The 22,428-nt window shown below is 53.9% G+C and overlaps 9 protein-coding genes across 9 annotated transcripts; 6 read left to right on the top strand and 3 right to left on the bottom strand.

The window, feature by feature from the left end:
* Positions 1 to 101: 101 nt before the first annotated feature.
* On the bottom strand, positions 102 to 1,099 carry EI97DRAFT_435168 (uncharacterized protein; the record flags this gene model as incomplete). Its single annotated transcript, XM_033798801.1, has 2 exons — positions 971 to 1,099; positions 102 to 484 (listed from the first exon to the last, which is right to left on the bottom strand). Coding segments are annotated over exons 1-2 (256 nt in total), but the record flags the coding sequence as incomplete, so codon positions are not given.
* A 1,133-nt stretch (positions 1,100 to 2,232) lies between these two features.
* On the top strand, positions 2,233 to 3,241 carry EI97DRAFT_435170 (uncharacterized protein). Its single transcript, XM_033798802.1, has 3 exons — positions 2,233 to 2,534; positions 2,613 to 2,780; positions 2,843 to 3,241. The coding sequence occupies exons 1-3, from the start codon at positions 2,363 to 2,365 to the stop codon at positions 3,166 to 3,168; spliced, it is 666 nt and encodes a 221-aa protein (XP_033651872.1). The 5' UTR covers positions 2,233 to 2,362; the 3' UTR covers positions 3,169 to 3,241.
* Positions 3,062 to 4,225, bottom strand: EI97DRAFT_435172 (RNA-binding domain-containing protein). The gene is made up of 2 exons (XM_033798803.1): positions 3,808 to 4,225; positions 3,062 to 3,749 (listed from the first exon to the last, which is right to left on the bottom strand). The coding sequence occupies exons 1-2, from the start codon at positions 4,106 to 4,108 to the stop codon at positions 3,427 to 3,429; spliced, it is 624 nt and encodes a 207-aa protein (XP_033651873.1). The 5' UTR covers positions 4,109 to 4,225; the 3' UTR covers positions 3,062 to 3,426.
* Positions 4,226 to 5,019: 794 nt separating this feature from the next.
* EI97DRAFT_126430 (uncharacterized protein) lies at positions 5,020 to 7,446 on the top strand. The gene is made up of 2 exons (XM_033793085.1): positions 5,020 to 5,628; positions 5,685 to 7,446. Exons 1-2 carry the CDS (start codon positions 5,237 to 5,239, stop codon positions 7,318 to 7,320), a joined length of 2,028 nt encoding a protein of 675 aa, XP_033651874.1. The 5' UTR covers positions 5,020 to 5,236; the 3' UTR covers positions 7,321 to 7,446.
* On the top strand, positions 7,447 to 8,089 carry EI97DRAFT_126427 (uncharacterized protein). The gene has a single exon (XM_033793084.1). It carries the CDS (start codon positions 7,572 to 7,574, stop codon positions 7,938 to 7,940), a length of 369 nt encoding a protein of 122 aa, XP_033651875.1. The 5' UTR covers positions 7,447 to 7,571; the 3' UTR covers positions 7,941 to 8,089.
* Positions 8,090 to 9,574: 1,485 nt separating this feature from the next.
* EI97DRAFT_345050 (uncharacterized protein) lies at positions 9,575 to 10,717 on the top strand (the record flags this gene model as incomplete). Its single annotated transcript, XM_033794768.1, has 1 exon — positions 9,575 to 10,717. A coding segment is annotated over one exon (1,143 nt), but the record flags the coding sequence as incomplete, so codon positions are not given.
* Positions 10,718 to 12,025: 1,308 nt separating this feature from the next.
* EI97DRAFT_468802 (uncharacterized protein) lies at positions 12,026 to 14,025 on the top strand. The gene is made up of 3 exons (XM_033801674.1): positions 12,026 to 12,414; positions 12,473 to 12,910; positions 12,961 to 14,025. The coding sequence occupies exons 1-3, from the start codon at positions 12,300 to 12,302 to the stop codon at positions 13,722 to 13,724; spliced, it is 1,317 nt and encodes a 438-aa protein (XP_033651877.1). The 5' UTR covers positions 12,026 to 12,299; the 3' UTR covers positions 13,725 to 14,025.
* A 2,525-nt stretch (positions 14,026 to 16,550) lies between these two features.
* On the bottom strand, positions 16,551 to 19,878 carry EI97DRAFT_460202 (seven-hairpin glycosidase; the record flags this gene model as incomplete). Its single annotated transcript, XM_033801084.1, has 2 exons — positions 16,551 to 19,803; positions 19,850 to 19,878. 2 exons carry the CDS (start codon positions 19,876 to 19,878, stop codon positions 16,551 to 16,553), a joined length of 3,282 nt encoding a protein of 1,093 aa, XP_033651878.1.
* Positions 19,879 to 20,246: 368 nt separating this feature from the next.
* On the top strand, positions 20,247 to 22,373 carry EI97DRAFT_422409 (NIF-domain-containing protein). Its single transcript, XM_033797086.1, has 2 exons — positions 20,247 to 21,430; positions 21,484 to 22,373. Exons 1-2 carry the CDS (start codon positions 20,345 to 20,347, stop codon positions 22,111 to 22,113), a joined length of 1,716 nt encoding a protein of 571 aa, XP_033651879.1. The 5' UTR covers positions 20,247 to 20,344; the 3' UTR covers positions 22,114 to 22,373.
* The last annotated feature ends 55 nt before the right edge of the window (positions 22,374 to 22,428 follow it).

The raw sequence follows: 22,428 nt of genomic DNA on the forward strand, positions 1-22,428 counted from the left end.
CACACACACACCCACACCCACACCCACACACACACACCCACACACCCACACACACAAACACAAAAACACAAAAAAAAAAAAAAGACCCCTTGAGAAACGTGCAATGGTAGAAGTGCTGGAATTAAGAGTCAAAGTTCTTGCGTACTGGAATCTATCGCACAGTACTGGTATCACATGGATGGTTTCCCCTTCCCACCATACCTGGGTATAACCACCCCCACGGCGGAGAAAACCCCAGCTCCGGTCCCTTCAGTAGTAGTCCATTTATTCCCCTGAAAAACGCCATAGTACGCCCCAGTCTCTCTTCCTCCCCCAGTCTCTCTCCCTTCCCCGCTCTCTCCCCCCTCAAATCATCCCCTTCCTCCTCAACAACAACACTGCAACCACGATCCCCGCCACCAACGCTGCAAACACCAACCAAAACCCCCAACACATGCACGTCCTCTTGCTCTTCTTGCGCCGCTGTTCCTCGAGCCAGCTCTCCCTGTTGCTGGGGTCAGCCGAGATCTGCGTCCAGAACTTGAAGCCGCGGGACGCGGGCCGGTTGCTGAGGCCGAGAGTGAGGTTCGACGAGTTGAAGCGTGTGTTTCGGTAGAGCGAACTGTTTTGCTTGCGTCGGGCTTTGGATAGACGACGGGGATGCGAGGGGGAACGGGAACGGGAATGGGGATGAGAACTAAAGGGAGGAGGCGAGGTAGATGAGGGGTGCGGATACGAGGGTTCCGGGGCCGAGATTTTCTCGTCTTCTGGGTATGGGGATTGCGGCTGCGAACAGGGCAAAGGCGACGACAGCGGCCAGTTGAGCGTGTCGGGCCTTGCGGCGCTCCTCGCAGTCGCCGGTAGCGATAGCAACGGGGATTGAGATTCATACGACTCCTGGAGGACCTCGACCTCGACTCCGACCTCGGCTTTGGCTCCGCGTAGCTGCTGCTGCGTCTCGCTCTGAGGAGGGCTGGAGGGGCTCACGTACGAGTGCTTTAGTTCTGGCCTTGCGGACGAGTCGGAGCCGGCTTGGGCTCGGAGCTGGGCCTCTTCGTCTTGGTGCACCGCGACGCTGAAGCGGCGCCAGAAAGCAGGGTCGCGAACGGACATGGCGATGGTTCGTGTATGGAATGGAAAGAAAACGCGGTAGAAGCGCGATATGCCCGTGTCGAGTTCGCTAGGCGCTCAAGCGCTGAGACTTGCGTGACGCTGTGAAAACGGAACGGAAGGGGCCAATCCCGCAGTTGGTGATGGAGTATTTGTTTAACGTTGCGGGGCTCCGGTCGATATAGAAACCGTACGACGTGAAGCCGTTTGTCCAGCGGCCCGCTTGGAATGTGGAGTCGGTACTGAAAAGTCCTTCCTTGGAACAGCCGGCCAGTTACCTGGCCTGTGGGGTGTCGGAATGTGAATGGGTCACGCTGCACCTGGAATGTATGGATGGAAACAGAACGAAATCGATGATGATGATGATGACGACAATGGAAAAGGAGTGAACGACGGCCGGCGGTGCAAAGGTTGAAACGAACGACAGGGAGTTGGATGGAGCAACGGCAGCACGTCCAGGCGCGTCACGAAGAGAGTGAATTCGGTCAGAAAGTGGTGAATGAAAGGTGGAAGAGAGAGCGGAGAGAGGGAGGCACAGAGGAGAAAAGACAATCTAACCTAATGCTACCAAGCTGGCGCATCTCCCGTGCGGCAGTCGATTCGCCGGGCCTTGTCTGGAGCCGTAAACAAGTTTCATTTTGGATGTCCGGGCTCTTGAGAATTCCGTTCGACAGAGAGGTGCTTTTCATTTAACAGGCCACGAGGCAGCCAGCGCCACAGGCGCAACCCGCACTGGGCCAATGGCAGCTGTTGGATGGGAAACCAACGGTCGCGAGGAGGATAATAATAATAATAAAATGGCGGGAAATGAATAATGGGAGAGGGTTCGAAACAAGCGGGCAAATTGTAACGCATCGTCGATGCTGTGGGTCTTGGATGCAGGGGAGTGTGGTCAAGTTCGGAACATTTCTTGGAGAATGTTTAATAACTATTTACTGTGTAGGAGTAGTTTGTCGTAGGTAGACATGGCATCCATTCACAGCCAACATGATGTCGCCGCCCTTCTTGGAGCTGGAGAGAACATGTTTCCAAAGTTCCACCAAACTGTGACAGTGTGTGCAGAAACACCCACGCTAACCCTTTCACACCTCTTACCTACCCGCCTCCCATCCTTCCGCTCCATCTCGTCTCCAGCCTCGCACCCCTGCATTCCGCTCCATCCCAGTCTCCAAACCCCAGCTTACCACAGTACATCACCCGCCTTGGTCCTGAATAGATTGCTCCTCGTCCTAATACTCCGCAATAATATCGCCAGCCTAATAACCCCGACGCCATGCCCCACGAAGAGCCTCTCCCCTTCTGGCTCGTCAACCTCCCACGCGACCAATGGCCCTCCGAATGCCCGGACTTCCTGCGAGACTGTAGTGAGAAAGACCGCAGCATCATTGGGACGCCCGATGCCGAGTATACGAGACTCTCATGGGACGAGTGTAGGGAGCTGATCCGTCCGTACCCCTACACTACCCTAACCAATTACCAAATAAATTGCAGCCTTGTTTGGGAGAGATGCTGATGAGGCCCAGGAGCCAATCGCGTCGACAAGTTCCACAGAGTACCTTCCGAGTTGCGTCGCTATCGCCAGTTTACGCACCGCTTGGTAAAGGAGTATGGATCCATCTTGAAGTTCATCGTCGACGAGAGGTTGAAGTGGACGGATATGAAGCCGCGGGGCCGACCGTTCGAATGCGAAGGTAGGGTGGCATCCATACACATCACATACAACCGCTGATGCATCTACGAAAAACCACCACAGACGACATCAAGATCCTCTACAACGACTGGCCCTACGGCGTAGACGAGAAGATTGTGCACCTCGTCGTTTGGACCAAGTTCCCGCTGGACGAGGTGCCAGGGACAGATGCCCTGACGCCGGAAGCGCGGCAGGGCATAGAGGACTACGTGCAGCGGACCTTCTGCAGCAGAGTGAAGCCGGACCATGTCATTTGGTTCAAGAATTGGGCGAGTTTGAAGAGCGTCCATGCGGTTGAGCACTTCCATGTCATGCTGTATGATCCGGTCCCCGACTTCGTCAAGTTCATCACCAACGGCGATGCTCCCTTGGCCTCCTTGGTTTCTTAGACCAGAATCTGCCATAGAGATACGAACAGCGATCTTCGAGTGTCTTGTAACCCTCAAGGCTTTTAGATGACTAATGCCGTTTAATGCGAACGACACTCATGTCTAGCTGGTAACAGTTTCCTGCCCATGTACATGTACAGAACCTTCCAAAGGCGCCCTGCAAATGCCCAAACGCCGGTCGCAAGCCCATTACCATCAACAGATGTCAAAGCGCCCAACGCCGATAACCCTTATCCCGTTCCGCACCTTCTAATCCGTCTAGAACCTCTTCGGCGGCGGCGTCGGACTCCTGCTCATACTCCGCGGGTCTCTTCCCCTCTCCTGCAACCACTTCCTCGTCGCCATATCCAGGTCGCGCTCCAGTTCCGGGCTGGGTTCCTTGCGATGTATGAAGTTGCAGAATCCTCCACGAACGCAACCCTCGCCGCTGTTCAGCCGACAGCATGCCTCCCGGAAGTCGGTAACAGGGGAGAGCTCGCAGTAGATAGGGCGGCCGGCGTACCAGCGCGAGTTGAGTGCGTCGCAGGCTTTTTGCGCATCTTCTTCGTATTTGAATCGAACGTAGACGTTGCCGATTAAATCTGCGCAGTCAGTGCTAGCCTTCCAGTCAAATGAGAAGAGACAGGGGGTTGAACTCACGATCATTGTTGTTATCACAGACCACCAACTCCTCCACGAGGCCATACTTGCACAGCTCGGACCAGATGTCCTCGTAGAAAGCGTCAAAGTGCAGCTGCATTTGCGCGGGGGTCATCTTGTTCTTGGGATCGTACTGCGGATTCTGGTAGAGATTGGGGAGCAGGATGGTCTGGCTGTAAGAGGGCTTGACGTGTTTGCGCGAACACCGGTCGCCGTGGCGGCAGGCGCCGATTTTGTAGTAGAAACTGCAATTTACCTTGTCCTGCTCGGTTCCGAAGATGGAGGCGAGATAGTTCGCCATGATGGAGGATGGATTGTGGGAGAAATCCCAGACAAGCAGGGTAGTGGTGAATGTTCCTTGTGTGTGCAGCGCGAGTCGATGAGAGCGATGGTGGCGATTGTACGGAGTATGCGGCGATGGAGGTTTATTAGATGAAGGAACGCGGAGAGAAGACGCGCTAAGCTTTGGGATGACTAATGATGCCAAGACTTTTCTGGGAAAGATGAGCTTGGCCGGTGGCGATTCTCAACATGCCCAAGCTTGGAACCACCTGCACACTTCAATGGTAATGTAGCAGTTGGCACCTACTACTAGGCAGCGTATGTTGGCGTTGCTTGGGTCCAGCCAACGGAACAATGGCTCATGTGTGTACTCTAAGCATTTCCATCATGATATCTCATGCCGATGCAGAGGAGGCTGCCCTATTTCCAGTTCCATTCCTTTCCTGATCACCAGCGGCGCGCAATTGGAACAACGGAAAACACACAGCACCCAAAGCGTGCACCACAATGAAAAACGCATGGGTTACATGCTGTCAATTGTCGCGATGTGGAGTGTTCAAACAGCTCAATCCGCTACTACTAATACTCAAGACAATGCCAGGATGCCAGGTGCCCGGACTCGGTCTGGGTTGCGCCTTCCCTCTTTCATCGCTCCTTCCAAGAGACCGCTGCAGCCTGCCCAGGTGGCCCCCCGTGATCCCCGTGATGCCTGACCGATTGTACACCTGAGGTGAGGACTTGCCCCCTTCAATGGTTTCGATACCTCCAGCTCGCTCCCTCTCAATCCCTCACAGCCCGCTCATTTGCTTTTCTTTCTATCCACTGCCGTTGATCCACTTCCTACCTAGGTAGCCCTCACCTAACTCGGCAAACCGCTCGCTCAGGGAGCTGACCCAGTCAAGTCATGGCGGGAAACAAGCCTTTGACACTCAACATCGAAAGTGGTGAAACCGTCCACCAGGTGAGCTCATCATCCACCACACGCTATCATGCCAACATCGCCTAGCGTTGCCTTCTCTTGACCGGAACATACACGCACACTGGCGGTACCAATCACATCTCAATCACCACGACGGGTGTCAATGGCATCGAGGCATTCCCAAAGCAGGTGTGGCCTGCCGCTGGAGGTCACTTCAAAGCATTGGTGATGCTGTCGCCCGGAGCCAACCAGCTAATGATATTCCACCTGCGTAACGGCAAGTCGAAAGCGGGGCTAATCAACCTGCTGCATTACATTCCTTTACTGCAGAACCCACCGCTTCACCTCGCCATCATGGTCGCAAGCGACTCTCCCCTGGCCATGTACTGCCCTTCCCACAAGCAGGGCGATGCCTATGGCACCCACGATGACCTTGCTGCAGCCATTGCCAAGTTCCGCATGACAGCATACATGTGGCAGGCAATGACTGCTGAGGATATGCGCCTGAAGGGCCTAGGGCGTCGCACGTTCAGACTGGATGAAGAATGGGCTGCCGACACTGTCAGTCGGGAATTCTGCAATGCACCAATGCAACCTTTGCATCGCGAAGGCATCATGCGGTGAGTACACAGCAAACACCACAATAGAGAAGACGTGTCACTGATTCTCTCCCTAGAACTACAGCCAAGATCCACGTCGTCCGCTCCTCCGCGACAGTGAACCAGATTCGCCGTGATAACGGAAGTGTCCCTTGGCGCTGCTTCGTTGATGCCCTGAAGGAAGCAAAAGGGCCGTTCCAGTCTTCGACTCGTCCGGTGGTTGCGGGCATAATGCTTGACTGGCCGTACCGCGATCAAAGCACAGTGAGGGATGGAGGTGCCTCGGGTCGCCATGATGCCAATGGTGTCTCCTTTGGATTGTCCGGAGGGGACTTGACGTTCTCCTGGCCCCGCTTCGTGGAAGAGGTAGCCGACTGCTTGGCCGATACTACCAGCCCGGGCTCTTCAATCAGAGAGAGTTACCATAGATGTGCTTCGATGTGGGAGACTTGCGCCATCGGACAGGGGGCTCTTCTCCTAGCAGTTGGACAAGCTTTTGGTTTGTCGCGCCATCCAGGTATCATGGCACATGGGTACGCATTGGACTGGCCGAAGAATTTCCTCGCCGAGACGGCGTATTCATGTTGTCTCCGAGCGAGCGGTATGATAGTGTCTGACAGCACCCGGAACACTGCACACTGGGATCTTGCAGACGCCCTTGTCCTCCGCCGCCTTCGCCATTTTAGATTGCCGTCTGATTCGCTCAAGGCAGCATTTCATCGCAGCGAAAAGCCCGGATTCTGCTGGAAACGTGACGAGGAGACAGGCGGGGCAATCCTGGAGATTTCTTCGTTGGGAGGTATTGCCCGTATCTCGTTCAACGGAGAAGCTGAAGCTTGCCCAACAGTTGGTCATCCCGTCAAAAGCGTAGAAATCCAGGAAGAAGGGCTCGTCAAAAGGTTCAACAGAAATGCTCCCCTCTCGCTCTCGATAGTTGGGGTCAACGGCGAAGAGACCAGGAAGAAAAACGTATGGCAAACCCCTCCATCGATCGAGGCCATCAAGATTCCAGGAACTGGGATGATGCTGGAAAAACGCTTCGTGATCGGAGCCGGCGGCACAGGGGACTGGAATGACATGAAGCCGTGGGTGCAACTCCTGCGTGATAAGGGGCCTGATGGGAAGATCCACGGCGCTGTGCGCATGGATTTATACGTTGGGTGTTCTTGGCAAGGTAGCCGTGTAAAGTACGAGGACGGGCACACCGGCCAGTGGGGCATGCCACCTGACTCAACGGAAAGCCTCTTTCAGCATTGGATCCACGGAATCGACCTTGGCCGCGACGGTCCCATCAGCATGGTCGAGTGCAACCGTGGCAAGAGATGGACTTCCGTCATCTTCGGCATCAAGTTCCACCTTGCAAATGGAACCAGCCAGGGTGAGCTCAATCTTAGCAGTCATTCATACGAAGCACTCTGTACCGACGATGGATACGATTACGGTGATGATGGATACAGTTACGGTGATGATGGATACGGGTACATGAATGATGGACACGATTACAGCGATGATGATGCAACTATGGATGATGAGAAGGCCTGCGGCGTTGTGAAGCTGGCGCCTCGAGCAGACGAAGTGATTGTGGGTTTTTTCGGGAAGAACAGGCAATACGGAGGAGTGGCGCAATTTGGCATCATCACGGCACCGAAGGAGCTTGGGCTTGATGGACTTCCGGATGCAGTGTTCGACTTGCCGGAGCTGAAGACCGGTTGATGGTGGGAACTAGACGGAACAAGGTGATGCTGAGGGGGTACACGTGGTGAAGCTGTGGGCAAGGAGCAGGGCTAAGGCACTAGAACATGTTATGCGAGGGGTTGGAAGCATCGTGGACTCGGAGGTGGAGGGAGAAGAAAGCAGCATATGTATGCCGGATATGGTACGAGGAGCTTCTGATATGAATATGCACATGCTACGCTGCTGCCGTGTTTTTTTTTTTTGGTCAAGTGCTCCGAGAGGTACAAGATATGCTCGGTTGGCTTGTTGCACGACTCTCGATTAATACATGTCGGATAACCATTTGTTTAGCAGCAGAAACGTGGACCTTGATGAGCGGTTGGATGGGCGTACAGAACTATGGTAGCGGACACGATGATTTGATGGGCTGCAGCCCAATCAAGCATCGAACAAGGCCCATTTCCAGGCCTGGGCGCGCGCCAATCTACTCTGTTGTGGGCGGGTGCACAGCGGGAGGATCTGAAACATGGCGTGGGGTGGTTGGCGCGTGGGGAGTGGCCGTCGTTTACCGGGCCGGGTGCGCTCTCACGTTGCTGAAAGCTTTTGCTGGTCGACGGGCGGGAAGAAGGGGAGTAGTGGATAGGTGGATAAATGGATAGGGTGATGGATCGTGGAAGGAATGTATCACTACTGGGGATGGTCTGCTGAGAGGAGAGCGCCAAGTCATCGGATCAAGGAGAAGCAAACTTTCCGCCCAAATGTTTCCGCTCAGAGCACGCAAATGGTGATGCCCAGGTGTGAATTTCCATGGTCGGTGCAAAGGGCATCTGCTGATAGAAAAGGTTGGAAAGGTTGGAATTCACCAGGCCAAGGCTTTAGGGCTGGAGGTTAGGTATGGATCTGCGGGGCCCTAGCCGGGAGCAGCTCTAGCGTCACCTTCCCGAAACGCCGCCCAACGCCAAGCTTCAACGACCTCCATCCATCTTCTACTTGTACAATCCTACTCTTGCTCCACCATCTCGAAGCGCCGCAATGGTGCATATCCGCCTGTCGTCGCGTGGTACCCACATTGCTCTCTCACATATCCTCTTTCACCACGGCGCCCGCCCTCCCTCGCACTGCTTCGCTCTCACTCTCCTTGGATCTTGGATGATGCCCCTTCCAAGCGTCTTTCCCCGTGTCTCGAGTGAGCCACTTGTTTGTCTGGAGCTTGGGCACTGCGTTTGTTTGCTCCCATCTCGCCGTTTGAAGCTCGATCCACTCTCTGCTCGGCTCTGATCATCTCCTCATTTCCCACAATAGCATGCCGCCCTCTCAATACCCCCGCGGGCGCGGAGACCATGGACGTGCATCTGCGCCAACATGCTGTATGACCGCGAACGGGTACACTCCGCGGCTACATTGTAGGTCCAGCCTTGAACCCTGAAACATAGCGGTGGGTGCAAGCTCAAAAAGCTTAATTCTCAAATGCATTGCGCGCGTCGTGGCGTTTCGGTTTCCATGTCGCATGCCGCCTTCTCTTCATTGGCTACCATAGCTTCACTGCTTTTCTGCTTCTCGGGAAGAGTGGTTCCCATTTTATTTCCTTGTGCCTGGCGTCTGTCGCATTCTATTCTGTCGCCTGAATAAAGGGCCGACATCACCCGCTGAATACGAGCTTGAGCGTCACTCTCACCTTCACAAGTCCTTTCCGTATTGCGCGTTGAACGCTTTGCCTTTCACATCATACTTCTTCATTTCCCCTCCCCCGTCTTCACGCTCGTCTTCTTCCGCCTCTTCCGCTGCGTGGATTGTCTGTGAACAAGGCTATCGGTGGATTCACTGGAGACCTGGAGACAAAGGAAGACATCACCGGACTTCCCCAATCCCTTCACTGGATTCTCGACACTATCATCGCACAATGGCATTGTTTGCTCGGCGGTGAAGGAGCCAAGGACCAATCTCTTCTCACTTCAGCATCGGCTCTTCGTCCCCTCACATTGTGTCTTCACATTGTGGTGATTGATCATTGTGCTCCTGCCTTCCGTTGCCAAGACAATTCCGCACACTTAAAGTCTTCCCCCCACCTCCTCCCCGTCGTTCCTCCTCGACAACACTCTCTCAATCCTTCTTCTACGCCTCCTTCCTAATCGCTACACGCACGCTCTCTACGAACAAGGCACCCGCCTCGCGAGGTTCCCGCCACTCCTTCGATCGACTCGCTTGCCGGGCAAGCTTCTGTTGTTGATCAACCCACAACGCTCTGGTTCAGTCCAAGGTGAGCATGACTGCCAATCCCAAAATGCCCGCCTTGTCCCTCTCCACTGCACTGCTCCTTGCGGGCGCTCTTCCTGGAGTTCTCGGCCATACGTGGATCGAACAGCTGCGCAACATCGACGCGCAGGGCAACTACGTCGGCGAGTTCGGCTACCCGCGTGGCATGTACTCCAAGACCGATCCCGGATACGATGGCGACAAGATGAACCATCAGGTGCCCTCGGTCAAGGAGAAGTCTTTCCCTTTCATCAGCGCAGACTCGCCCCTCTGCCACCCTGCTCAGCGCAAGCCCGAGCAGTCGTCGGACAAGTACCCCCGGCTCAAGACGGCTCCCGGCCAGTTCATCGCCATGCGCTACATGGAGAACGGCCATATCACCAAGCCCGAGACGCGCCTTGGCAAGCCTGACCAGTCTGGTCCCGTCTACATCTACGGCACCACGCAGCCCAAGGAAGACGAAAAGCTCGCGAACGTTCTTCAATGGACTGCTGATGGCCAGGGCGGTGACAAGCGCGGTGTTCTCCTTACGGTGAACAACTACGACGACGGACGCTGCTACGAGATCAACGATAAGCCCATCTCCAAAGAGCGCCAGGCCAAGTTTCCCAACTACGCTGCGGGTCAGGTCTCCGATGGTCCGGGTAACTACCCCCTCTTCTGCGAGAGCAACGTCGCTATCCCGAAGGATGCCGCTGTCGGCAAGCCCTACACCCTTTACTGGGTCTGGCAGTGGAACACGGTCCCTGGTGTCGATCCCGGTCTACCCAAAGGCCAGGATGAGTACTACACCACCTGCATGGACGTCGATGTCGTCGACGTGATCCAGCAGGGCGCCAAGGCTCAACTCGGTCTTGTTCAACAAGATGCCATGTCAGTTGCTCCGGACGGCTTCCGTTCTCGCACCGCCGTCATCACGGACGCCATGTCCTTCGAGATGGGGCCCGTCTTCAACACCACTCGCACCGCCACTGGCTCGGTGCCTTCGGTTACAATGACCCAGACCACGCTGGTTACGAGCAGCGGTGCTCCCTTCCAGAACTCCACCGCCTCGCTTCAGATTCCCACACTGACGAAGCGTCCCGGTGACGTTCCCACGGCTACCCCGACTGACGGCGATGACGTTGTGCGCATCACGGTTACCCAGCGCGTCACGGTCACCGCACCCGCCGTCACGGCCACCGGCTTTCCTCAGCAGAAGCGCGCTGAGCACTTCTACCGCCATGGCGCCAAGTTTCGGGGTAGGTACATAGAGGAGTAAACCCTCTTCCTTCCTTTTTCTTTTTTCTTTTGCTGCTGCTGCTTCTTGGTCTCTGGTTCTGCATTTGCATCTGCATGTTACATCTGGCGTTAGACGGTATCTCTTTTATTTCTTTTCCTTTTTCGTGCATAATTTGGTTACTTTGCAGCTGCTCTAATCTCAATGGCAGGCCATTAGGGGTTGGGACACTTCATTTTCGAATGATGCATTTCGATACACATGAAGGGTATATTGGAATACGACTTCACAGTCAGGGAATGTGATGGGCGGACAATGGTATGAATCTTTTCATGCATGGGAATGTGATGGGCGGACACTATGGTGAATCTTTCAATCGTGGAACAAAGGCGCACAATGGATACCGGTTATACCCAGCATCAATGGATGGCGTTGGTTGGGTGTTAGGAATACAAATGACTGTCGACTAGTTCTCTTCCCCCGTGCGTCCAGCTCTTGTGATGGTCTCCCGCGATAGCCACCGAATGTTGTTTTACCTCTTGTATTCTACAAGGCTCCTTCATACTGCGGCTTCCGAGGTGCATGCCTATGATATTCCCTATTTCCCTTTGGTAGGCGACATATGTGGTTCCATGGAGGGGTGGCGATGATTACCCTCATGGCCCCTGAGCATACCAGAAGTAATCAACAGTACGTACCGCACTCTGTCGTGTGCCACCTGGGCAGCAGCTAAGGTGGAGTGGTGGCGCAGCAGCGTAATATTGCTTCTATGAATAGCTCACACTGTGTAACAAAACCGTGCGCCACAAAGGTACCCACGGGGTTTAGGAGAGTCGAATATTACCTAGCACCAACCTTTCAAACTGCTTGACGATAAGTTATTACTCGGGGTGGATCTCGTTTTCACTGTTTTCACTGTTCCACTGGATATTGATTGCGCCCGCCTGCTGTGGATGGAGATGGGATTGCTACCCCGGATTTCCGCCTTCAGGGTTGGGGGTCTTCTTGAGATACCATAGAATTTAAAGGAGTGCCGAAGCGGGAATAGCGGTAGCCGGAAGCAGCATGGCCAGTTCCCCCCCAAGGGTGCCTCGTCCGAGGAGTTGGTCTACCGTTGGCTATCTCCCGGTTCCTTACGGTTGGTCACGAGCGGACCCAACCCGGAAGCGGTCGAACGGGCCTTGGCGTCCCTCCCTCTCTCCCCTTCGTCGCTCACCCGTCCCAACCTGCTTCCATCCTCTTCTTCTTCTTCTCCTCTTCGTCGCAATCGTCCCTCGTTGACGCCTCACACTCGCTTTTGCTAATTCGCCCTTTAGATTCTTACAGTATAATACTCCCTCGACGCTCGCTACACCATTCTCCCTCAGAAAGGGAACTCCCCAAAGCCCTTCCATTCGCTTGCCCTCCTCGCCCTCACGTTTCACCCAAAGCCTGGGACACCTGTAGCATCGACCGTAACGCAGCATCGTTTGACAGCTGCACTCCCCTAGAACAACCTCGAACCATCCCGCTCCGCTTACCTTGACACCTGAGAGAGGCTGCGGCCATGTTCCGACGCGCAGTTGCGGCCGCTCTCGCGGCCACCGCCTTGACGGGCACCGCGACCGCACAGAAAGCTGGCCCTGGGCAGAATTGTCCTAAAGATGCGCCATGCTGCGGCTGTACGTACCCGCCACCGACATCATCGCTGGGACCGGAACGCTGACTGCTGATTGACAGTGTACATGGACTGCGGTGTAGGCGCTTTCTGTGTCCAAGGCTGCGATCCCGTCCACTCCCACTCCCTCGAAGCCTGCTTGCCCAACCCCCAGTGCAAGAGCGGTGACTTCAAGCTCAATTCCCTCGACGATGTCCAGTCCATTGATAAGTACCTGGGAGACGCCTCCAAGGTCAACTGGGTCTCGCAGGGCAAGCCTGTCGTCTTCGAGGATTCCATCCTCCTCACAATGGCCGAAGGCACAGTCGGAACCCTCCTCTCCTCGGCGCATTACATCTGGTATGGCAAGATCTGTGCCCGCATGACCACGTCCCAGGGCAAGGGCGTTGTCACGGCCTTCATCATGATGTCCGACGCCAAGGACGAAATCGATTTCGAGTGGGTCGGTGTCGACATCGCAAACGTCCAGTCCAACTACTATTCCCAGGGTGTCACTGTCTGTATGTACTGCGATTTGCCTCATGATTGTTCGTCCCGCTGACCCTTTTAGATACAAACAGCAGGAATCTGAGCATCCCCGGTGGTAACAGTGTGGAACAGGAGCACGAGTACTGCATTGACTGGAAGCCCGATACCCTCACATGGGCCATCGACGGCAAGGAACTGCGAACGGTAAACCGCAAAGACACGTGGAACTCCACCTCCAACCGCTTCGATTACCCGCAGACCCCCTCCCGCATCATGCTCTCCCTCTGGCCCGCCGGTCTCCCCACAAACGCCAAGGGCACCATCGACTGGGCTGGCGGCGAGATCGACTGGAACTCGCCCTACATGTCCAACGGCTACTACTACGCCCAAATCAAATCCGTCTCCGTTGAGTGCTACGACCCTCCCTCCGGCGCCAAGGGCAAGGGCCAGAAATCCTACGTCTACACCGACCGCGCCGCCACCAACAACACCGTCGAGCTCTCCGACAAACAAGTCATCCTCGGCTCCCTCTATGCCACTGGCGAAGATCCCCAGGAAGGCGCCAGCACCGCCTCCAACGCCCCCAAGCCTACAAAGTCTGTCAACCTTGTCCCTGGAGGTAACCCTGGCGGCGGCGGTCGTGGCGATGGCGCCGACAGCTCTGACCCCGCCGCGACGGATGCGCCGGATGGACAGGGTGCTGGCGGTGGGAACAACGGGGGTAACAATGGTTTCTCTCAGAACGATGGCAAGGGCGCGGGTACAAGTCTGCAGCCTGGGCTGGGCAAGGTGGGCGGTGGTGCTGTCGCTATCGTGGTGGCGGTTCTGGGGCTTATTGTTCTGTAGATAGGTGATGAGGGGCTGCTGTTGTGCTTTGGGTCTTGAACTGGTTGTTTATCATGCTATCTTTTGGTCCTATCTCTGGTCTTTTAATGGGCTGGCTTCATGTCGATCCTTTGCTGCGACTTCTCCCTTCGGTGTTAGTTGGTTCGGTTGGGTATGCGGAATCTTGGGTTGTGCATATGCTTGGGGTGGTGGAGGAAGGAGTGGGGGAGAGATTTTAGGTGTACATGCCTTCCGCTAGCAAGCTGCGCGCGTAGGTGGCGGTCGTTCATGGTTGAGCTGAGGAGAGAGGCGTGCGGAGAAGTGGAGAAGAGGATGATCGCAGCGTGCCCCTTTTTATCTTGTGAATAGCAGATAATGGAAGTAATTATCGGAGCGTCAATCCTGCATGTCTTGATCTAGCAACACGATTTTATTGTTCTCCATGTGTCCTGTAGTGTCTATCCATGACTGCCTATCCATGACTGCCTATCCATGACTGCCATCTATCACATGGAGGTTTACATTATATAGATCACCCTCCCCACAATATACCATCACCATCATCTTCTTCTCCGCATCGCCCATACCCTATCCTTGCTCCTTGAAAGAAGCATGAACCTCCGGGGATGGAGGAATTTCTAGTGCTTCGGCCAGGTGACTTGCTACTAGTTGTTTTCGCTTTTTCGTTTCTGGAGAGAAAAAAAGAAAGACAACGTCCCGCATGTAGGTGAGAGCACTGCAAGAATGAACGTAGCCTCATACATATGTAGCCGGCGGCATAAGCAGTGCTTCCTCCGACGACGGCCGCGGCGCTTGAGTTGGAGACATTCCCTTTGCCGTTGTAGCACCCCTACATCTCGCTGGACGGGCTCTTACATATGTAACAACCAAAGAGTGCTTTCAAGCATTTCTGTAGATGAAGGACCCACGTCTTCGACCATCAGGCGTTGTTCTTTGGATCTGGTTAACGGCCACACCAATGCTTCCCTCTTCTTTTGTCATCTCTTTTTTGGCCTTTGGGCTTTTGAGTTTTGTATCTTGAAACACAACACGTTGCTTTATATCAGCTTCTTTATAAGACATGCATGAGTATCGAAATGTTTGACATACTATTATTTGGAACTCGAGTAGGTGGTTGACTGGCGCATAAGACCAAGGAGCTGTGTTTTCAAAAGGACGGCTTAGGGCGCTCTTTTCTCTCCTCTTCCTCCTTTCCGCAGAACGTAACAGGTGGGAAGAGTCCGTTTGGAATGGAAATTACATGGCCGTCAAAGCTTTTTCACGGAATTGACGTCTTGCTTCATCCAATGAGTCGTCGTCTTTTCCTTATCAGCGCGGCACTGGAGTCGACGGCGCACTTCAAGTTCATCACAAGGAAGCCGGATGCAGCTTACTCCCTTCTCCTTCCTCAGAACATGAAGAACCCTCAAGCTCATTTTATAGCAATAGTCATGTGTAATATGTAGGGTGATTTAAACGTGAAAAGGGCTAGATCATCGAGTATGATGCGGCTTTCTGGCTGCCACCGCCCCCAAACTCAATGACACAGGCCATGTAAAAAACCGACGAGGGTTTATTTTAAAATTGCGGTTGAGGTTCACTTCCTTCGGAACATGATATTCGTTGTGGATGATTTTAATGCAACAGTTGTGTAGTCCTAGTAGGATAGGTTGCAGGAAAGAAGGTATCAATGAATCGGTGGTGGGGGCCTCATTTTCCTTTATCGGCATAACTATGAACGCATTGGGAGGGCCATTCGCTGGTCCGGAGTTTGTTTAAGGTGCTGGTTCAAACTTCCTCCTGCTTCTGCAAACCATAAATGGATCGGTCCGTCATCTTTGGACATAAAACGCCTGATTACAGCTTCAAACCCCTCTTTACGGAGAACATGACTTGAACGGTTTAGTGACCGTGGTCTTCCATTGAAGCAGACTTGCATCAAAGATTATCATTTATTCGCGCCGAATTCTTCATAAATGCCTCAGTTAGCGTGTTCAGAATCCGTGCGAGATCACTACGTCTGCAGGACATCATGCTCATTATCGGCTTCTCTTGGTGGCAGACATCTGCATACGATTCGGCACTTTTGCATCTTTATCTTTGCAAAGGATAGCTTGGGCCATGGTATCGCAAAGTATCCGTTTTTTATCGACTCCTAGCAATTGTCATGGACTCGTGAGAATTCGGGCTTCAGTATCCTCGCTGCTCCTGCGAACATATGCTGCCTGACCTTGTCCATCGCCACAGACATATCTCCTTGGTTTTTGATTTTCTGATGCAGTCTTGCAAATGAATGATAACCCCAGTGAATGCTTGATTTGTCTATCGGCACCTAGTCTTCAAACACTCTCTGAACGTGACAGATTACGGAACCCAGGTTCAAGGCATTATCTCTTCGTCCAGGTTTCTTCCGTCCTCCAGCGAAGAGGCGAGATTGTAGAACTACACAACGTATCCTAGGAGTAGAAACATAAGCTGGTCTCCGCTCTTTTCGATGCCATAGCATGTGAGTTCAAAATATCACATGCACATGAATTTGAGTTGCTGTCCGCAAATGGGGTAGAACGAAGAACGCACCATAAGATCAGAAACGTTTTTCTGAACCAGAAGCCGCCTTAAGCTGAAAGCCTATACTTATGTACATTTCATACCTTTCGTAGTGTGCCTCAGGTCGTCGAAAGAAAATATATACACATATAGTACGCTCACCAGACATTTCGGCCGTGAGCTCAAGACCACGAAGTACAATTCCGCTACCCTACCCAATCATTGTTCCCGAAGCACAACTCGGGCAAGGTGCAGCTACATCAAGACAAGCAGAATGCAACCCAGGAGATGGTGTCATGCTCATAGAACGATAAGATTCCCAATCTTCACTCCTTGACTTGAAAAGAAGTATCGTCTCCTAATACCCACGCCCTGGGACCTCCTCAGCAAAGCAATGGTCTCGTCACCACCACCGACCATGATCAGAGGTATGGGGTTCGGGCGTGGGAGACCTGCAGGAGTGTACTGAATCTCGTCGAGCAGGGGCTGCACCAAGCCGAAATGTTGGTGATGATCGGATTTTGGCTGGGCTTGCTGAGATCCCGCACCATGTCGTGATTTGCTTGAGGCAACTTTCGCTCCGGAAGGCCTGGGTAGAGGTGCATGTGCTTCTGGATCCGGTTCGTTGTGTCCAGTACCCCCATCGGACTCTAAGACATGTACTTCTCCGCCCAATTGCTCAACATCGTTTTGAATGGGTTGTTCGGAATAAGTGTTGTCTTGCATGTGTTGTTGATTGCTCGCATTAGACTGATAGAAGCTCGGATGATCGTGTTCAGGATAACTGACTACAACAACTAGCTGTAGGGAAGTTCGCTTTGGCGGGAAAGGTGGAATATTGCGTAGCTTCTTAGAGAACGAGCAGCCGCCACGAGGAATCACAACGATTTGATGATTCCGTGGAATGTCGGGTGGAAGACGGTCTTCACACAAAGTCCCTTCGTGGACATAGACAGACCACCAGCTTAGCTTATCAGAAGTGCTGTATGAGAGTTGCGCATCTTCTACGTCTGGTAGAGGGGCCGCACCAGGTCCTGTGGGAAGCGTTCCGGGAACAACATGTCGCTTGCTTTCAGATGCTAGGGATGCAGACGAGGACGACAAGGGTGGCTTTGTGGATGAAGGGGCAGGGGCGGATATGAGTGATTGCAACGAGGCGAGTAGCGATGAAAGGTACGACGGCTCGGTGGCCAATGCTTGCGGATCCACTTCAAACTCATAGCTCTCCATCGCCTCGAAACGGGACAGGTTACTACCATCACCTAGGATATCCTCAACGACGTTGGCAAGGCTGCTCGATGACGGTGCAGCTGACGGAGGAGACGGGGCATCGATGACGAGATCCACGGTTTGGGCATCACGGATACGCGTGAAAAAAGGGTCCAGAGGGTTAAAGCTGTCGATGGTAGAGCGGGACATATATACCTTTTCGTCCCGCCCTAGTGGAATATTAGAAACAGCGTAGATGCGAAAATGCTCGTCGAATGCGACCGCATTGTTCGAAGAGAAGATGTCTGGTTCACGGACCATACCGAGGCGAAGCCCGCTCATGGAGTTGACCAGAATGCCCTCCTGGACACGCTGGAACCCGCCTGTTTGTAGTGTCTCAGGCATATTCGGAAAGGAAAGGTCGAAGGTGGTCCGTAGAGTCATAGCTGAACTCGTCGCATTCGAGGGAATAAGATCCACAGGTAGCGTCCACGGAAAGTATGTGTAATTTGAAGGAGATGGTATCCCCCACAAACTGGGATGCCCTTCGGTCTTCTCGATGAAAGACGACTCCGCAGACTTCGCAGTCGGCATCAGATGAAGTCTAGCTAGGCTTGCCGCATGAAATATATCCTTTCGTGCAGCAACAGCCGATCCGCTTAGCGGAACAGCAGCAGGCGGAACAGAACAAATGCCTGGAACAGGACGCGTTTCTGACAGCGGTTGACGTTGCCCGGATTTCGATTGCCTTAGGCGTTGAGGTATTATCAACGGGTGGCCTTCTGTAGTGAACACGAAGGGGGCATCCCAATGGTTCAGGGGATGGGATGGGTCAAAAAGCAGGAACAAGTATTTGACTGTTTCCCCAAGGAAGAAGCTCTCCATGCGATCGCTCAACTCGCCGGTACGGACATCTTGTAAGCCTGCCCATCCACATCTGGTCCAGCATCGGCGCTTGATATCTAGGAGAACCATTTCTCCCACATGCAAATACCAAGGATCTTGAGTCGCTCTGTACAGGTACCATGTGGACTCGATGAACTCTGGCCGACCACCCCACCAACGAAGGCCATGCTCAATGTTGCCGGTTGCAGTGGACCACCTCTCAGGCATAGCGGAGTATCTGGTCCACAGTGCAGCGTAGAGCAAGTGCGTTTCGATAGCCTCTTCCAGTTCCCCGGCAAGGGTAAGTAGGCCTTGGTAATAAGCGCTCAAGCTATCTATCCAGAAAGCCCGCAATGCTCCTGTGTACAAATCGACTTGAATATAATGGGGATGTTGAAAGCCGGCTCCACGATAGACATGTCTTTTAATGGCTTCATGGGCATCTTCCCATGCTTGGAGGAAAGCGTCTGGTGAATCGAGATCCGCATGCTGGGTGTCATATGGAAGGCCGGAGAGCAGTATATGGGTCTTGAGCGAGTACTCGAAAAAGCTGTCAATCCCAGCGCCGATGCCAGTATACGGAGATACCCATTGCCCAGATTCAGCGTCTATGCCTGCACCTATCAGCCCAATGTTGCTCCTGTGTTCCCATACCGCCCAAAAGGCTGCTTTCGCTGCTCTTTCGTAACGCGGATCCCCCGTCAACCTGCTCAAGGTTGAGAATTCTAACACAAGGCTTCCTGCCCCAGCGCTACAGGTCTCGGTTATCTCCGGACTTGCACCTTCAGGGTTCGTGCCAGCGGATCCATTCGTCGCATTTGCATTGTAGGGCGAGTTTGCGTAAAATGGCACTCCAAAACGCAAATTCACGCGCGGATACGGTAATCCGGTGGGTGACTGGAAGGCCGGCATGAGCCGCTCCGCCAGGTCGGTAGCAAGACGCAGCAGCTGGCCATCGTATATGAACCCATTGGGCCAGAAAATCCCTTCTCTCCCCCATTTCCGCTGAACCTTGGGGGCATATCCTCGAATAGGCAAATCGCCCACCGCAAATTGATGGGCGCTCAACAGACCACCAACGCCCCGGATGACGGTTTCAAAAACCTGCACTTTGCTATCCAAGTCAAAACCTCTCGCTCGTTTTCCTTGTGCTGTAGGCCCGTCGCTCCCATCTCCGTAGTGTTCCACGAGTGATTTGATCCCGTCTTGGAAATCCTGCAGAGGCTTGTTTCGGACACCCTTCGATGGCGGAGGCGAGGATGCTAGGATTGCGAGCGTAGACAGACTGTCGATTAGGGTCAAGGAGTAGTTCCCTAGAACATCGTTGACCTCAATATGAGCAGGGTTTGCGCGGTCGCGAGTGAGAGGCCCGCAAGTCAATGGCTGTAGTTCATCCTCGGGAAAGGCATGGGCCATGTAGTTGTCGAACCCATGGTAGAAGATATCAACTGTCTCTTGCCTGGGACATGTCAGCTATAGCTCCTCAATTATGGTTTCGACATTACCGGAGAGCCGATATAGTGTCATCGGTCATGCCACGCCCTAAACTCACCAAACATGTGACGAGCACCAGTACCACAAGCCATTTGAGCGGAAATCTGTCGCCTCGGAGCATGCGCGGCACCCGCTCGTGAGGCGTTCCACTCGATTGCATGCCCGTTCTCGGTTCCAAAGAGAGACATGGGCTTAGGAAAAGAGAATCTTCACCAAGGAAACTAAGATATACGTAGAAAAGGGGGTGGAGATCATGGCGACGTTGGAGATGCCATGCTTATGGGGTTGGGCTTAACAGTGTACAGATGTCAAGAATGACGTAACGGGTTTAGCGCGCAGGGCATGGGGCCGGGGTGTCGTGAGCTTGGCTGAGCTCAATTCTTTCCTCACAGAAAGCTCGCAGCCGACGTCTACTATTTTCTTCCATCTTATGTATTTGTATTGTTCGCCTACATCTACGTTCTAATCTGTGGGGATTTTGTCTGTAACCTAAAGTTTTTTCCGGCATGCTTCCCAGAGCTGCCTTCCGCGCGTTGCGCGCCCGCCCGGCCATCGTCGTCCCTCGCACAGTTTCCATAGCATCCACATCCAAATGGTCACGGTCATACGCAGACACGAAGAAGCCTGATCGCGATCATACCTGGAAACCCTCTGACCCCATCAAGTTCCAAGAGTCGAAGATAGTTCACCCGCAAGAACAACCCGAATTCGAGACCAGCGCATCACCCGAGAGCAACACCGAACCGACATCTCAACCAGGTCCTAGGGCGAGGAGTGCCGCACGGTCGGGAGCACAGGAGGATCACACAACTGAGCAGACCGAGTTTTCTGGGCCCAAGTCGGAGGAGGAGAACACTGCCCCCACTACGGACGCTCCCGCTTCCCAAGAACCCCAAAAGCCCCTACCAGACCTACGATATGGCATCCCCTCCACTTTCGGCCAGGAATATGAGGCAGCATCAGGAGGGAGGAAGCACGAGCACAACCCCAACAACATCACTGAAGATCCCGACAAAGAGCCGGCGCCAGGTGGCTTCGGCGAGCACAAGACCGGAGAGCTTCCCAAGTCAGCGTACGAGACCAGCACAGATCGGAGGCGGAATCGCATTGCCAATTGGGGTTACGCGTCGACCCTCGCCTTTGGCGTCGTGGGTGCGCTGTACTTAGGCCGGGACTGGGAGTCGGAAGAGGAGAGGAACGCACACCCAGATGCACCAGCAGGATGGTCACCCGGTGCCATATACGCCCGCGCTCGTGCCCGTCTTAGCAGCCAAATGGGCTACTACACCGAGCCCACATTTCCCAAACTCCTTCCCGACATCGACCCTGCGCCTCCCATGACCCTCGTCCTCAGCTTAGAAGACTTGCTGGTGCATTCGGAATGGACAGCCAAGCATGGCTGGCGGACCGCAAAGAGGCCTGGTGTGGACTACTTTCTCCGTTACCTCAGCCAGTACTACGAACTCGTCATTTTCACCACCGTCCGCTCCACTGACGCAGACCCCATCATCCGCAAGCTGGACCCTTTCCGGATAGTCATGTGGCCCCTGTTCCGCGAGGCCACCCGCTACGAGAAGGGTGAATACATCAAGGTATGTTTTGGCGACATCTTCTCACCCACAGCAAGCTAACAACTACTCCTCAGGACCTCTCCTACCTTAACCGTGACCTCTCTAAAACCATCATCATCGACACCGACCCGGCGCACGTCAAACTGCAACCCGAAAACGCAATCATCCTGCCCAAATGGAAAGGCGACCCCCGCGACAAGGGTCTCGTAGCCCTGATCCCCTTCCTCGAATACCTCGCCATGATGGGCGTCCCCGACGTCCGCCAGGCCATCAAATCCTTTGAAGGAAAGGACATCGCCACTGAGTTCGCCCTGCGCGAGGCACGCGCCCGCGAGGAATTCCAAAAGGAGCTCGAGGCCCGAAAATCCAAGAAACCCAAGTTCAGCGCTGGGAATGCCATCATGGGTGCGCTGGGGCTGAAGGGCCAGCCAACGGGTATGACGCTGGGGGATGGACACAGTGTCAGCGAGGGCCTGGAGCAGGGCAAGATGCTGAGCGATCAGTTCCGCGAGAGGGGCCAGAAGCAGTATGAGGCGATGGAGAAGGAGATTAGGGAGAATGGGGAGAGGTGGCTCAAGGAGATGGCGGAGGAAGAGAAGAAGTTCATGGAGGAGCAGATGAAGGGGATGAAGCAGGGCATGTTTGGATTCTTGACTGGCGGTGGTGCTGGTGCGGCGGCCCAGGGGGCACAGGAGAAGAAGTAGGTTACGATGGGATTTATAATCTGAAGAGGTGGAGCAAGTGTAACCCTTTGGGTGGACCAGAGGTGGGCATTTGGCCGCCAGGATCGGAGTTTGGCTTAAGTGTCATTCTGCGTTGTAAAACAGGGCTTTCTTTCCACTCTTGATGAGAGTGCTTTTCGCATCTAGGTAGGATGGACGGACCAGATCAGATTGATTTGGAATGCATGTATTATTTATTAAAATTTGAATGAGAGAGGGTTCACGACCTAAGGATCGATTTGAATCAGTGTATACGGCTCTTTCAACCTGTCTGCTGTTGCACGCAATAGCACTTTG

Source organism: Westerdykella ornata (assembly GCF_010094085.1).
Source record: "Westerdykella ornata strain CBS 379.55 unplaced genomic scaffold EI97scaffold_20, whole genome shotgun sequence".
Taxonomy (NCBI): domain Eukaryota; kingdom Fungi; phylum Ascomycota; class Dothideomycetes; order Pleosporales; family Sporormiaceae; genus Westerdykella; species Westerdykella ornata.